General features: G+C 44.6%; 1 protein-coding gene across 1 annotated transcript in view; it reads left to right on the top strand.

The window, feature by feature from the left end:
* Positions 1–1,747: 1,747 nt before the first annotated feature.
* DNAJC3 (DnaJ heat shock protein family (Hsp40) member C3) overlaps positions 1,748–16,674 on the top strand; it is a 68,708-nt gene continuing 53,781 nt past the window's right edge. Inside the window, exons 1-2 of the mRNA XM_067536800.1 lie at positions 1,748–1,931; positions 13,477–13,587. Of these exons, the coding sequence (XP_067392901.1) occupies positions 1,844–1,931; positions 13,477–13,587 (199 nt within the window). The 5' untranslated portion in view covers positions 1,748–1,843. The remainder of the gene's footprint in view (positions 1,932–13,476; positions 13,588–16,674) is intronic.

The raw sequence follows: 16,674 nt of genomic DNA, 5'->3' as shown, positions 1-16,674 counted from the left end.
AATCCTTAAGGACATTAAAGGTTTGGGCACAGAATGCAGAAGGTGGAAAAGTAGCTTGAAATCAGATTTGCCTTCCCCAAACCATTCCTCAGCTAAACACAGACTTAGGACCAATGTATTTGTTTATTTGGCATGATTTTCAGAATTCCTGATCATTCACAACTCACATTGACTTGCATGGAAAGGGAGCCTGGGATACCCTTCACCTCTGAAAAGTAGGCCATTTATGTTGGCAGTATTGCACTCAGCATTAACTAGCCTTTCCTGTTCCCCTACCTCATCCCACTACGTCAATGATACCAGGCTAGGTCTATGTAAAATAGGAAAACCCCTCAAGGTCCATCTATAATAGGGAAACAAGTGCTTTAACTGACATGATTTGAAACACTACTTAGCACCTACAGTTTAACACCTTTAAAATTAGTATTGCTAACTCTCACAACTTCCTTGCAAGTAATGGGATTTTGGCTGTGACTAGAACCACTCTCACCAGAAGCTCTAAGCCTCTCCCAAATTTCAGTCCCGCTTGGGGGAAAACACTATCTGCTTGGCTGCCTTCCCCACTCACCTTCCTCTTACAGAAAAGCAGCCAATCAGAGCTGCTTCTACACCCTTCCCCATCCCTGCAACTCCAGGCTCAGGAAGGGGATAAGAGACCCTGGAGTTGACCCCAGCACCCTGTGGCCCAAAAAGGGGGAACTGCTGCAGCTGCAGCTACCCCTCCAGGCTTGAGGGTGGGGTACAGAATCCCTGGAATTGCAGGAAGAGCTGAGCTGAGGCTGGGGCTTGCATAATTAATTGATTTGGGGATGGGGACCAGAATTGTTCTGAGGGGAGGCTGTGGGTACAGGAGATGAATAATTAATTTGTTTGGGCTTCAAAATTAATTGATGGGCACTACAGAATTAATTAATTAGAATTTGGGAGTTTGGTGAGAAATGGGAAGCTCAGCACCATCAGACTAACAGTCAGAGCTCCTGTAGCAAGGCCAAAATCATCTTAATACATGGGGAGTGTTGACAAATAGCAACACTCATTCACCCCCTATCCCCCACCTGCATTTTGGGGATGGGGTTCAAAATCAAGAGACAGACCAAAAATGCAATTTAATTTTTATAACAGAAATCTCATGGGGGAGGGGGGTATGAATTGTTATTTGTGAACATTTGGGGCTGGGAATACTGCCGGGGCTGGTCATGGCGTACCCTAGGCTCTGGGTTATGGTAACCCAAATCCCACAATCCTGTTCACTCAAAAGATTGTAGGATATGGTGGGTCTCCGAGTGATTTTTCTTCTTTTTCGTGGGTCCCAGCCTAAGGAAGACGGAGTACCTCTGAGCTAAGGATTGGCTTTAATGACTCGTCCCTGTGCAGGCTGCAAAGCACTGAGACATTGTCTAAGCAGGTGCACAAGACCCTCGCTCCTGCTCCCCCCTGCCCTGCTCCCCCCCCCGTCTTTACCCTCACACGTCCCCATCCCGCCCCGTTCACCAGCCACGTTCTGCTTCGCGAGCACGTTCTTTCCCACCTGGGGTGGTCGAGGGTAAACCGAGGGCAGTAGCTTCATCTGTGGCTCCTGCGCATGCTCGGGCCACCCTCGGGCGCGCAAGCGCAGTGCGGGCAGGGGCGCGTCACCGGCCAGAAACTAGTCTCCACGTTTCCCTGGCTGGGGGCGGGGCGGACGGCGTCGCGGCCAATCGGAGGTGACCACGACCCACCCACCCTGGTAGTGAAGCGAACTTGGAAGTGAGGGGCAGCCGCTGCGGCGCGTGGCAGGCTCCACACTCTACACTACGCTACAGCCCCCCTCGGGGGCTCAGGGGGCGCGCGCAGACGCGCAGCCATGGTCATGGTGTCGGCCAGCGCGTGCGTCGGCCAGCTGGGCGCCGTGCTGCCCCTGCTGCTGGTGCTCTTCGACCTGCTCGGCGAGGGTGAGGGGCTGCGGGGCGAAGTCAAGCCGTGGTGGTGCACGGCGCTGTACGCTGCCGGGGGTGAGGGGACAGGGTTGGTGCTGGCTGGGCGGGGCAGGGCCAGACTCCTGCCGGGAGCTGGGAGAAAACAGCTGTCCAGCGTGCGCGGGGTGTTGGGGCTGGGGTAAGGGGCTCGGAAGTGTGGGTGAGTTTGGGGGAGGTTAGCGCTGGTGGTGAGCATGAGGCTTTGCAGCTGCTGGGCCCTGGGAGCAGTTCCGAGCTAGTTGGGCGGGCCGCGAGGCAAGGGTGAGAATGGGTTCATTGGTTTGGTTTTTAGTGAAATGTAATCGGACGCTCAGCACAGAGACGCCCACACTTCCGTGGGTGTTCTCAAGTCCAGGGTTACCACCACAACAGCACCAGAGTGGTTGTTGGAGTATTATGCCCCTTAACTTACTGGCTCTTTGAGTGATATCTCGGCAGCAGAGCTGTCGTGGGCTCTAATGCCATAAATGCTATCTATGAGCCAGAGCAGATCAGAGCTGTGCTGAACTTTGGGGCAATGCCAGTTTGTGGGTATTGAAGAGTGGTACATCTCTGATGGGCAGGGAATGTCAAAGATGCACTGTCATTAATTCTGGGTTCAACCAGAGAATTATGGCAGTTTAAAAAAAGTTGATACCCCCCATCTAGGAAAGTTAAGGACAATCACTTTGAGTATATGCAGCAGCATTGCATTGTTTTTACCAGGTACTTCTGCAGCAATGTTAAAGGAAGAGTAGCATTAAGTAACACCAGAGGAATCAGTCTAAGTGTTTGTAATTTGTTTTTAAGCATCTGTAGATAATTCATATTCCAAATATGTTCCCCGTGCATGTAAGGAGCATGGATGTCCTTGGTGCTTTGCTGATTGTGGTCTTGGTAGTCTCAAGTTTACTTTCTAATTTTGTATATATTTTCCTAACAGCAAACTTCAGTAGATTGTGAAATATTCTCCCGAGGAAGGTTGCCACTTAACCCTAGACTGGACAAAGCACTCTAGACAGGGAACAATCCTACAAATGCTAGGATGACCAAAATATGATCTATTAGGTCTTTTTATCTCTAATTCCTATGTCCTAATATCTGTTGTGAAGTAATGTTTTATTTTAGTATATGTGTGGTTAATGTAATACATGACTCACATTTTCCATAACTGTAGATCACTTTTTACATGTACATTGTATATTTTTAGTTTCTTCTTACTCTAGCTATAGTGCTGGAAGAATTAAATGGAGATTGTACATGGGGGTCGTGTATTACTGTGAACTTTTACCCTCCCAGAGGCTGTGTTCATCTCTCCTTCTTTCCTGCAACAGAAGCAGCACTTTCAGTCAGAATTTTGTTGGTTTTAAGATAAGTTGATGGGAGTGGCTTGGGGGAGGGTGCTGAGGATGGGGAAAGAGATGATGCTGGAGTATGCTATTAATACTGGCTAAAAGATAACAATTTCAAAAGCTCATCTTCCAAGTAAGTGCATGTTCCTCCAATTCACAAGTTTCTTATTTCACACCTAATACTTTTCAGTACCACCAGTTGTTTGACTATGACTTTTAAAGAGTTATCTTTGGAACTTGTTAACTTGATGTGGAAGTTCATATTAGCCATGTAAAAATCTGTAGAACAAGGAGCCTATTTTAACATAGTCTTACATGACTGCAGATATTGTACCTCAGTTGTCCTTTTCAGGGTTATGAATGACTTCACTAAAAGGGTTCTAGAACTCTTCGAGCTTGCACTACCATTTTCCTAGTATTCTAGTACCAGAAAGAGCTTATCTTCCTCTAGAATTCTTCTGACTTCTCCAGCAGAAGCTTTAATTTGGCATAAGTTTTCTCTCAAATCAGAGATATTTGTCCGTCCGTCGTCGTTCCGTGTGTCCCGTCCCCCCCCCCCCAAGCCAGAGTGGGGAGGAGAGACGACTGGGGAGGTGGAAAGGTCCTGCTTCTCTTCTGTCCCTCCACCCAAGTAGCAATGCAAAGGGGTCATAAGGAAGGGTAGAAAAGATGAGCCAGCTCTGCAGGGAACTGAGCACTCACAGCTGGCTTCTTTCTTGTCCAGCCCACTACACTTCTTGTAACTGCTCCTCCTTACCACCCTCCTTTTCCTTTCCCGTCTCATCAGATTTCTCTCCCTGATCCCAGGCTGCTGCAGATTATGGAGGGGAAGAAGGGTCCCTGATGACTTTTTCCCCTCCCCCCACATGCTCCCTCCCCATCTTTGGGAACGGAGGGGATTTCTGCTTAGTCACTGCTATCCAAAGTTACTCCATATCCTTAGTGAATGGCACAGGTGTTCCTTTCTCTGTCTCGTCCTTTGCCGAACTGCTTTTAGAAGCAGTACAATTACTTCTGTAGTTAGCTGTGCTCCCTGCTGCTGAAAGGAGATCTACCAGAGTAGGGGCAGGACTTCTAAGACAGACAGATTTTTTTTCTTCAGGGTCCAATCACCAAGGTTGACCACTTAGGCTATGTCTACACAGCAAATGGGAGCAAGTATCAACAGATTGGAGATGGTGGGGCTTGTGAAATAGCTGTGGAGACAGTACTCTGAGGTTGCAGCTCAGGATAGATAGAGCTTGGGCTCTGAAGCCTAGGGAGGTGTGTAGTCATCAGAGCTTGAGCTGCAACTTCAAAGCACTGGCTGCTCAGTTATCTTTAGGGCACTGTCATGAGCCCTACTAGCCCGAGTCTATTGACCTGGACTGGGAGGCTTGCTTCCATAGGTTGCGTAGATAGACGGTATGTCTACACTGCAATAAAACACCCTTGGCTGGTCCATGTCAGCTGACTCTGCTTGTGGGGCTATAAAATTGCATTGTAGACATCTGGGTTTGGGATGGAGCTCTGGCTCTGAGACTCTGTGTGGGGAGGGTCCTAGACCCCAGACACAAGCCCAGATGTCTTCACTGTACTGTTAATGAATCCCATTGTGCTACACCTGAAAGTTTCTTGTGATTGTCACTCCTTTTCCTGCTCTATACAAAATAAGACATTTTTTGGGGGGAAACTTTAAAATTAAGGTTGCTGCAATACATAGCAAATATTTTTTTAAAATATCGGGAGTGTTAAATACAAAAATGTCAGAGACTGTCAATTTAAAAACCTCACTTCCACATAAAATTATTTTACCCTTTTAAGGTTCCATGTAACAACTTACATTAATGTTACTGAATATGTATGCATATTTTCTTCATTTTTATGGTTTCTTATTTGTGTATAGTCATCTTCACTGTTTCCTTGTATACTCACAACTTCCCTTGTTGTTTGCATGGGTCTTTCACATACCACGGGGAAGAAAGATGTGTATGTATATTTTTAAAAATATGATAATGCTATAGAAAAGCCACAAAAACTCAGCAGGGGGACTCAGATGTGAAAATTGAACCTGCTTTTACTTTTTTTAAAAAATGACTATATTTCAACTTGACTGAGTCCCTCTAAGGTTATACATAGTGATTTAGGGTCTCACACATTTTAAAATCTAGCATCAGACATTCTAATAACAATTTTCTGCTCCCAAGATATAGCTACCAGGAAACATAATATTCTTTGAGTGCTTGCTCATGTTGATTCCAAGTAGGGGTGTGCGCACCATGTGCACAGTCACTGGAAGGTTTTCCTCTAGCGATATCCGTAGGGTCGGCTCTGGAGCCTCCTGGTGTTGTGCCTTCATAGTGCAGGGCTCTGCCAAGACCCCATCTCTTCAATTCCTTCTTATTGTCCATGACAGTCGCTGGAACATTCATTTTCTCTTGCTTTGCAAGTGTCCCTCTCTCGTGCTTTTTTGGACTGTTACCTGTAAATAGTTTATAATTCATTTATAGTTATTGTTACTTTAGTTAGTTAGGACCCCGCTTATCGGGTTCAATTTTTCCCTTCCCAGGGGACAGGGTATGCCTCGTTCCCCTGGCTTCAAATCGTGCGGGACCTGTAAAAAGCCCATGCCCGGGAGCGATCCCTATATCACTTGCCTAAGTTTCTTGGGGAGACCCCTCAGAGGGATCGCTGTAAGATCTGCAGGGATTTCTGCCCAAGGATGAAGGAGAGGAGCCAGAGACTGAAGTTTATCCTTTATGGAAATGGCTTTCCAACCAACACCAGGCCTGGCTGAGTTGACACCCGGTACGTCGGCTTCAGTGCGGAGCGCAATGGCGTCTGAGAGAGACGTGGTGCCGAGGAAGGACTGCTACGTCGACCCCAGCACTGAGTTTGAAGAACCGGCACCGCAGGACCCGCTGGGAGTAGGGGGCCAGAAGATTGCCTCGGTTAGAGCATCTTCATCCCCAGATGAAGCAGTTGTTGTCCACCACCAGTGCCAGTGAGGACCCCACATCAGAGCCCACCAGGAACTTCTGAGGAGAGTGGCACAGAACCTTGGGCTCCAAATCGAGGTGGACATTCTAGCCTCAGCTGGCCCATCCAGGATAGCACTGCCACTAATAAAAAACATCCGTGACAAAACAAGGCACTGTGGCAGACCCTGGCTTCCCTGCCTCCAACTGCTAAGAGAGTGGAGAGGAAGTATTTTGTTCCCTCTAAGGACCATGAGTACCTCTATATTCATCCCCACCAGAGTCGCTCATTGTTGCAGCAGCCAATGAGCAAGAGAGGCAAGATCAGCAAGCCCCCACGCTGAAGGCAAAGGTGCAAAAAAACTGGACCTCTTTGGGAGAAAGGTGTATTCTATTGGGGGATTCCAACTCCGTATTGCAAACCAGCAGGCAGTGTTGAATAGATACAACTTTAACTCTTATGGGTCCATGCTGAAATTCGTGGAGTTTATACCAACAGACTCCAGGGTGGAATTCACAGCCACGACCAAGGAAGGCAAGGCAGTGGCAAGAGCACTGGGGGCACTGGACATGGCGGATGCTGCAACTCGCACAGTGGCATCAGCATTAGCAATGAGATGGAGCTCAAGGCTACAAACCTCAGGCCTCCCACATGAGATTCAACAGATAATCCAGGATCTTCCCTTTTGAAGGCCCAGTGCTGTTTTCTGAGCTGATACACTTGAAACTTCACAGCCTCAAGGACTCTTGGGCCACTCTACAGTTCTTAGGCCTCCATACCCCAGTGCTGCATAGGAGGCATTTCAGACCTCAGTCTCTCCTCCTGTTCTACCAGTCTCAGCAGAGGCAGGAATATAGTTGTAAGAGGAGCAGAAATTACAGGAGGAAACCCTCTCAGCCCTCTTCCAGCCACAGTGCCAGTCCAGTGAGAACTTTTGAGGGTGCGCCTGAGGACGGCGTACCAATTTAAGGCTCGGATTCTCTGGCCCTGTTCTCAGACAGATTATCTCGTTTCTACCATGTGAAACGCTCCACTGGTGGCTCAAACCACAGGTAGTCTGTGTATAAGTCCCCTTCCTCCCACCTTCCCTCTCACTGTTCCTGGTCACCAACGCCTCAGTGATGGGCTGGGGAGCTCATCTAGGAGGACACAGGTCACAAGGTCCCAGGCAGAGCTCTCGCTCCACATCAGTGTAAGAGAACTGAGGGCGATATGTTTAGCCTGCCAGGCCTTCTGAGCCCACCTGGAAGGCAAATGTGTATCAGTAAGGATGGATAATACAATAGTGATGCTCTATATAAACAGAGGGTGGAGCACACTTCTCTCTCATATGTTAGGAAGCCCTCGAATGGTGGGACTTCTGCATAGCCTGCTCGATTCATTTAGATGCGTCCAACCTGCCCAGGTCACAGAACGAATTGGCGGACCACCCAGCAGGTCCTTTTCCAACCACAAGTGGTCTCTCCTCCTGGATGTAGTGAACATCATCTTCCAAAGGTGAGGAATTCCCCACATAGACTTGTTTTGAGATGAGATGCAACAAAGTGCATACAGTTCTGCTCCTTCCAGGATCACAGCCCAGGGTCAGTTGCGGACACATTTCTCATCTCTTGGACAGATCATCAGTTTTATGCATTTCTGCCAATTCCACTTGTTCACAAGGTCCTGCTGAAGATCAGGAAGGAAAGATCCTCTGTAATTCTGATAATCCTCTGTAATTCTGCGCCAACACTGGTACGCTATGCTCCTCAATCTGTCAGTGGAAACTCCCGTCAGTGATCAAGTCCAGCACCAGCAGCAGACTCAGGACCACGGCCACCTTCACCATCCCATTTAGAGTCTCTCCACCTCACGGTGTGGAAGATCAATGGCTGAACCCTCTGGAGTTGGAGTGTTCAGATCAATCAGAGAGGTCCTGCTTGGCAGCTGAAAATCCACTTACCTGGCTAAGTGGAAGAGGTTCTCCATCTGGTTGACACAGAAAGGTACTCTGCCTGAGTTTTCATCAATACCTCTCATCTTGGACTGCTTGTTACATCTCAAACAGTAGGGGGTGTTGGTGTCATCAATCAAGGTTCACCTGGCCACAATTTCGGTGTTCTATCCATGGGTGGCAGGCCGATCTTTGTCAACCTCATGGTGGAGCATTTCCTTCCAGGTCTATACAGGCTATATCCTCAAATGCATCAGCCGATTCCCCAGTAGGATTCTAACCTTGTACTATCAAGACTGACAGGTTCTCTGTTCGAATCTCTAGTGACATGCTTGCTCCTCTATCTGTCATCGAAGGGAGCCTTTCTGATGGCCATAACTTTGGCCAGGAGAGTTTCAGAACTCAAGCCTCCTTGAGTCTGAGCCTCCTTATACGGTTTTCTTCAAAGATAAGGTTCAGCTGCGCCCACACCTGGATTTTCTTCTGAAGGTGGTGTCACAATTCCATGCAAATCAGGGCATATTCTTTCCGGTTTTCTACCCAAAGCCACACACCAATAACCGATAGCAGAGGCTGCACACGTTGGATGTTAGATGGGCTTTGGCTTTTTACATCAAAAGGATTCAACACTTTTGGAAAACATGCGTAGCAGAGAGGATGAAAGGCTTTCCGGTTTTGTCACAAAGGATCTCCTCCTGGATTACGTAGTGCATCAGGACATGTTATGAATCGGCAAAAATATCGGTCCCAATGTTGACAGCTCACTCTACAAGGGCACAGGTGTCCTCGTCAGCATTCCTTGCTCAGATCCCAATCCAGGACATCTGTAGAGCTGCCACATAGTCATCTTTTCACACCTTCACATTGTCTCATGTTTGCTGGGTAATAGTATTGTGTGCTGCGGCTTTTGGTAGAGCAGTACTGCAGTCGGCAGGTCGTTAAGCTCTGAATCCTTCTCCTATGGTCTGCTTGGGAGTCACCTACTTGGAATCAACATGAGCAAGCCCTCGAAGAAGAAAAAAACTGTTACTAACCTTCTGTAACTGATGCTCTTTGAGATGTGTTGCCCCTGTCCATTCCAAGACCCACCCGCCTACCCCTCTGTTGGAGCCAGTTAGCAAGAAGTAACTGAAGAGAGTGGGTCGGCCGGACCCTATGTATAGTGCCATGAAGGTGTGACTCCAGGGGGCTCCAGAGCTACCCTCCAGCTACCACGAAGGGAAAAACCTTCCGGTGACTGTGCGTGTGGCGTGCACACACCTACTTGGAATGTCCGGACATGAGCAACACATCTCAAAGAATAACAGTTACGGAAGGTTAGTAACTGGTTTTGTATCTTTTTCATTTTTTGAGCTAAAAAAATTAGAAATAAACATTATCAGGGTTACCGGGTTACTAGTTGCACCTCTGTTCGCTTCTGTCTCTGAGAGCACCCCCTCAACGATCAGGCCTAGTGCCTTTACCTCTCTTGGAGTGGAATTCTACAATTCTCCCACTCCTACTCAGTTTGGGCCTAACCTACCGTAACAGCCATGCTTACCCTGCAGGTCCAGCTGGGTTTGGCACCTGCAGTACTTCCCTTCAGGAGTCTGTGATCAGTCTGAATACAGTGATCAGACAACTGTCTTAAAAATCAAAACATTGTTTAATTTCAACAATGGAACAAAGCAGTTGGAGAGAAAAAATGATTGATTAAAAACCGGCAAATAGACAAGCTTGTGAACTCTCTCTTTAACTAGAAGCTTACCATTAACTGATGGTAGCATAGTCAGGCTTAGCTTTTTCAGATGCCCCACAGGCTCTTGGATGTCAGTCTGTTCTCCTCCTGCCCCCCCACTCCCCCCAGGTTGCCAACAACTGCCTCATCTCTGGGGTGGGAGAGTAGAGAGTGAGTGTGAGAGTCACTCTTTCTCCAGCCAGAGTCTTAATTACTGTCAGTTCCTGGACTTTTGTCTTTCTGGACCAAAGCAGTCTGATAAGCTCAGCGGGAGATCAAACCAGACTCCTCAGAACCAGTAGCTCTTTCGCTGTCTCATAACAATCCTCAAATCTTTCAGCTTATCTTGGGCCATTGTTTCCTTACAGCACATTATTAAACTAAATCAATGTATTCATACAGTGACCATCCCAGTAACCAGGTCAGCATACAGTATTAAAAAATTATTATACACCTGCTCTGTGTCTGTTGCCGTTGGCATTAAGGGTCCAGTTCTGTGGTCCCTTCACCCCATTGGTGAATGTGCTGCTTCTTTCAATTTACTTCTGCTGAAATCCTTGTATAGGCCCTCATCTTCTGTATGCTGTACTACTGCATGTCTCCTTGGTAGTCTCCCCAAGTACCAGTTCTGCAAACTTCTGCATTTATGCAATGCTACACTGTTTTTCTCAGGTGTGCAAAGAATTGTGATCAAATCAGCCCCAATCTCAAAAAATTTCACTGATTTCCCATTGTGGGATCCAGTTCATAATTGTCTTCCTTGATTTATAAACACTCTGGACATGCTTCTGCCTGTTTCACGACCTGTTTTTCGTCTCTCCTCATCCAAGTTCCTTCTGTTTATCTAACACTGGGCTCCTCTGTCAACTGTCCTTAACATTGACTGCATTTGGAACAGCCTTCTTATTTCTCCTTGAATGAATATATTTGTTTACCCTTGCCTATTCCTTTTAATTTGCTTCTCTCTGTTAGGATAGCTATAATTGTATCATATAACTCTTAAAATTATTTTGAGATGCTATTTATGAAAGACACTACCCAGAACAAGTGAGTCTCATTGTATAAATTGTATTCTTGAAGCTGTACTGACATGATTAATGATGTATCAGGAACAAGGAAGTGAAGAAAGCTGCTTCAGACTCAAGCATCATTCCAAAGGGCAAGATAAATCAATGTTTCCTAAATGAGAGAGGATAAAGCTGGTAGGGGAATTTTGTGTTCACCACTCTAAAAGAATATTGGAAACAAAATGAAAGTGTGAGGAGGGGGGAACTCCTGAAAAGCTGGAGCTATGTTATTGTGAAGTTTATTAGGCAGTTTAATAGCTGACCGGCTTGCTGCCAGTGCAGTTTTATTGTCAATGAATACGTGTTAATTTCAGTGCTGTTTGTTGTCATGAAGGAAATTGTCCGATTGATTCTAGTGTGGTCCATAGCAAAAACTCTCTTTTTAACCTCAGCTGAAATGAAATGTGATCCAGTAGAACATCTGACTTTTAGAAAAGGACTTTCACACTAATCTGAAAGTGGAACACTTTATACAAGTAACTCACTCTCACACATTGTCTCTGTACCATTTGCTGCTGCAGCAGCAGGTACTTATAGTTTATTAAGAACCTCCTCCCAATCGACCTAGCTTCTGCTTGATCCTGCAGTGACGTCCGAACCTTGCCTTTTTTACAGGCCCCACCTATCTGGAAGCCCTATCTGAGTGTTGGACATACAGTTTTCTTACCTAATGAAATGTTTGAGGTGTCAGGTTTTTGAGTTTGTATTTCAGGCCTATGAAGTGTTCTCAGTGACCAGATAGAGATGGGAGATTTGTTGAGAGGATCGGCTGGTTTCCAAAGCATAGGGAATGAGCCTTGGAGTGGCGCTTCTTCAGCAGTGTAATGAGGAAGCACAATCCAAATTCCAAACTGATGATCTGCTTTGCAGAAAGTCAGTTTACAAAGAGTCCAAAATCTTGGGTTTTTTTTTTTTTTTTTTAAACAGAATGGCTCTTCTCTCCACGAGCCTTTTTTTCTTTCGCCTGTTCCAAATTTTGAGAAAACAGCTGTTGTTGAACTTTAGAAATTGCCATGCTGACTCAGGCCACTTATTTATCTATTGCTGTATCCTGTTTCAGAAACTGGCTAATATCAGGTGTTCAACAGGAGGGTACAAGATATTGTATGGTTAATAATTATGAAATAACTTGCCCACCGGGGAAGCTGCTCCCAACCTTGCCAGATATTCTTCTGCCCTGAGGCATTAGTCTTTATGTTCCCACTTTCTAAAGCCTCTTTTATGTAGTGGTGGATATCATATATACATACAAATGTCTTATCCTTTTTTAAGGATAGAAGAACAAGGGACAATCAATTCAATTAAAAGGAAACACATTTACAAATGATGTAAGGAAATGCTTTTCACCACTACACATGCTGCACCATGCACTTGATTGGAGTTCTGCCGTTGACTTCAGTGGAAGCAGGATTAGATCCAGAGTCTCTGCAGCAATATCAATTATCAAGTGAGATTATCCTGGAATAATTATACTGTCTGAGTGATTCATAGACTTCAATGATCATCTAGTCTGACCTTCTGCACAATGCAGGTCACAGAACTTCACCCACGCACTCCTATAATAGACCCCTAACCTATGACTGAGTTATTTAAGTCCTCAGGTCATGGTTTGAGGACTTGAAGGTACAGAGAATCCACCAGCAAGTGACCTGTGCCCCAATCTACAGAGGAAGGTGCTTGGCTTTGTTCATGTTTTATAATGCACTAGGGGCTGACACGTCTGTTTTACAACCTTGCTCTGTAGGCATAACTAAACTTGAATATTATTTATGGGAAGTCTGACTCTTGGTTAACAGTTGGCCTTGGAATTGAACACTATACTAGCCAGTGTTTATTTAAATTCTATTCATAGGGTCAGAATATGTACGATAACCTGTATTTAGGACTTGAATTTTTAAAGATCTTTAAATAAAAAAGCATGCAATAGAGTTAGAGGGAACTTCAAAGATTTCTATGTAGGCACTGAATGAAGCGAATACCAAGTTATCCACCACACTTTCATAATCAGTTTATTGAACTCAACCTATTATAAAAAACCTGCTCATGTTCATTGTGTTATGTACAGTATGTGATCCTCTGTATTTACAACAGGAGAGGAAAATGTATTGCTATGATGCAGTGGATGTAGAGAACCTTGTATGTGCAGAAGCTAGGTAGACTGCAGCTCGTGATGCACGTTCAACAACGGCTTTTAAAGTGATGGCTTACAGCAATTAGATTTTCTTCATTATAACTGGATCTTTGGGTAGGCGCAGAAGAGTTAAAAGTTTCAAAGGAAACTAAGACGTGGTCTGAGTATTGAAAAATGTAGCTTTTTGTTTTTTCATGTGCTTCTGTATCAGCAATTTATTTTTGAGGTAGGACGCTCTTGCCTGGTAACAAAATATGAACTGTCCCTGATGATTTTTATGTATTATGAAGAGAGAGAGCATTTTAAACATAGTTTTTATTTTCTGTAATGTCAACTTGGCTAGAATCAAACTGTGATTTAAAAATTTTGGCTCTTCTATTTTAGGAGTCGAATGCAGAATAAATGCTGAAGTAGAAAAACAACTTGAAATGGGCAAGAAGTTACTGGCAGCTGGACAGCTAGCAGATGCTTTGTCTCACTTTCATGCTGCAATAGGTGTGTATCTAAAGATCAAACTATTTGACTGTGCTTGTGGTGCAGGATTTTTGTATTGAAATGTCCTCTATCCTTCACTCTTCCCCACAATTTGCTTAATTAATAAGGCCCCAATCCTGCAATTCACAATGTGTGGATGGACTGCTGTGCCCATGAGGGACCTATTGACTTCATGGGTGCAGCAAATGGGACCACATGTGGGTGTTGTGAATTCCAGGATCAGGGCTCAAACCTAGAAAAGCCATAGAGTATGTGAACACCAAACTTAGGATGGGTTGCAAAGCATGAAGCAAACTAACTGCTTGTAACTATCTGGATTGGTATAATCAGTGATGCCCAACCTTATTACACAAGAAGGCCATGTTAAACCTAAGCACAACCTTGTGTGGGCCAAACAGATTCTACATATTTTAATAATCTAAAAAAGTCACCTGCATTGATTTATATTTTAAATTCACCTTTTTTTGTATGTATTTAGATAAACAACCTATGTACAGTATTGTCTATTTACACACTCATAAACTAAAATGATGTAAACGTGATGACAAAATACTAATGAATTGGCTCTGGGTATATTGTTTTGAAGTTAGTCACAGGGCTTATGAAATGCTCTGTTGGGCCATACATGGTATACATGGCCATACAATGGTATAATCTGATAACATGTCCCTGCTATTGTTTTGTCAAGATTAGAAAATAAAAAGACAACCTCAAGTTACCAAAAAAAAGGGGGGGACAGGATTGAGCTGGAATTATCCCTGTTTTCTTCCTCTGCCTCTCTCTTCCAGCCCCATAAAAATCCAGTACATATCTTCTTTAAAATACTACATATTCCTTGGGTGGGGCAATATTCCTGATTTAGGAGAAACTATAAGAGAAACTATTTTTAGACCTCAAATTAGTACTGAAATGTATTTTCCATAACTATTAAACTCACACAAATTCATTGGTGGAGTGGAAGACCAGGATCATTCCAAGTTGGTGCATTTTTTGAGTATGTTCATTGCTTGGGTTGGATGCAAACTTAGACTTTGGAGTTATATAATCTTAAATCTGCTGTTTGTTCTGTTCTTCCCTAGTACCAATGTCTGACTTTCATTTTATTCACACCATGATATAGAATGCATGCATATTACAGTTTGACACTCAGAGTTTTCTAAATGGAATTAATTACCCAGTATAACAATACATAACGTTCTGTGACAGTGAAAAGAATAAATATCCGTATATGCACTTGTAGTAATATCAGACCTTTGAGATTTTTTTAATTTACCTTCAGGACTACATGTAAAGTGTGCAGAAAGCATGTATGTCTAAATATTGTTTGCTATTAGTATTTGCTTTCCGGTGGGGGGGAAAGGGGAGAGTGATAGGGGCAGATGCCCCCGGGCCGTCTGGCAGCGAGGGCGGAGGGGAGGGCGGGCAGTGTGACGGCTCTGCCCTGAAGCCCCGCCTTTGGCTGCCTGGCCCTTGTGTGGCCGGGGTCCCTGTGGTTCCCTTCTTGCACCCTGCGTGAGTGTGGAGGGGCCCGGAGGACATTTGCTCCCTCCACAGCAGGAGCCCTTGGCCGCTGGCAGGCCTGTGCTGGGGTCTGTGTGGCCGCTGCAGACAGTAAAGATGGGTGGCCCCTGGACGACTGCGACAGCGGAGGGGTGACTCCTCCTCCGAGGGCCCAGTTGGTCCCCCCCCCCAACCTCCCTCCAGCCGGCACCCCAGGGGCATGGTCCCCTCTGCTTCCCCCATTGGTATGCCACTGCATTAATAATAATTTCTTTACTTGATTAGTCATTATTCATTGCTGCCAGTGGAAAAACTTAGATTTCTTGGTTAGAATTTGTTGGCTGGAAAATAAAATAAAAAAACTAAAGTTTAAATATCTGAGATTAATTATCTAAAGCTTAGTGGTTAACATCCTATGCAGTATTGTGTTCTGTTTCATATGATAAGCAACCCATCAAAAAGGAAAGACACCTGAAGCTTCCTAAATGAATGTTTTTGATCATTTTATCCTGTTGGAGTTATTAATACAAGAGCAGCTTTGAGCTCATTTACCCAAGTCTTCATCTTCCAAATCTTTTACTCTCTGTACTTTTTGGATCTTAATTTTTTCAGAAAAGTTGAAGTGGAAACTTACACGTTACTTAAAGTAACTTAAGTAAACTTAACTACTGCCACGTGCAGTAAGGCAACCTGCATTTTTTCTTTTAAACAAGGAAAGAGCCTTATTTCTTCAAGCTTTTTGCTTGCTTTGCATCACAGGACTAACATGTAGACAATAGCTTTTCTTTTTGACCACAGCCAGTGCAATGTTCTTGTTGCAAAAAACTAACATAGTAAAAAGCAAGCTGTTTCCTGCTTTATTCTCTTCAATTCTGGATCTTAACATCTCCTTCAGGCTGTGGCTGATGGGCTATATGTTTTCTCTGCATGGATATCAGAGCTGTTCATTGCTGTACTGGGGCATTGCTGTACTGGGGACTCTGAGGCAAAACCATCCTCTACTTGCCAGAAGTTCTGTATCTGGTCATAGAACTTGGTGGATCAGCTGTCTCCTGCTTTGGTTGTTTTAACCCTTAATTGTGTATGTATGTGTGTGTGAGGGAATAGTGTATTTTGCTAGGTGTAAGAATTGTGTGCATAACTTGAGCTCTTGATTTTTTTTTAAATAATCTAAGTTTGAAATGGGATATGTGGTCTATGGAGTAGTGCTTTGCAACTGTCAGTTAAATTTTTTTTTTTTTTTTTTTGGATAATAAAAATAAATGTAGAAATCCATAAAACTAGTCCAGAGAGTGGCCTATGTCATCAAGGAAGGAAATAATTAACCTTTAGGCTGCTGGCATTTTTTCACTTTGGTAGCCGAATGATTGTAGAAGGAAATGGAGAATGTCTCTCCTGGTAAGACTGCATGTGGAGTATTGCAGATAACATGAAGCTCAATTATATGCTTTGAAGTTTTTCAGCGGTGTTCTTAGATTCATTTGTTAAACTTTGAATTTTACTCCTAAGATCTACTAAGTGAGGGGGACACACATCTCTTTTGTGCTTCAGATGTGTTTGTTCTTGTATCCAAACCCTGAATTTGTT

The sequence above is a fragment of the Emydura macquarii genome, unplaced genomic scaffold (assembly GCF_026122565.2).
Source record: "Emydura macquarii macquarii isolate MOO-44397 ecotype Brisbane River unplaced genomic scaffold, CSIRO-AGI_Emac_v2 contig_3671, whole genome shotgun sequence".
Taxonomy (NCBI): domain Eukaryota; kingdom Metazoa; phylum Chordata; order Testudines; family Chelidae; genus Emydura; species Emydura macquarii.
The sequence above is the reverse complement of the archived record's forward strand: the minus strand, read 5'-3'. Positions and strand labels throughout refer to the sequence as shown.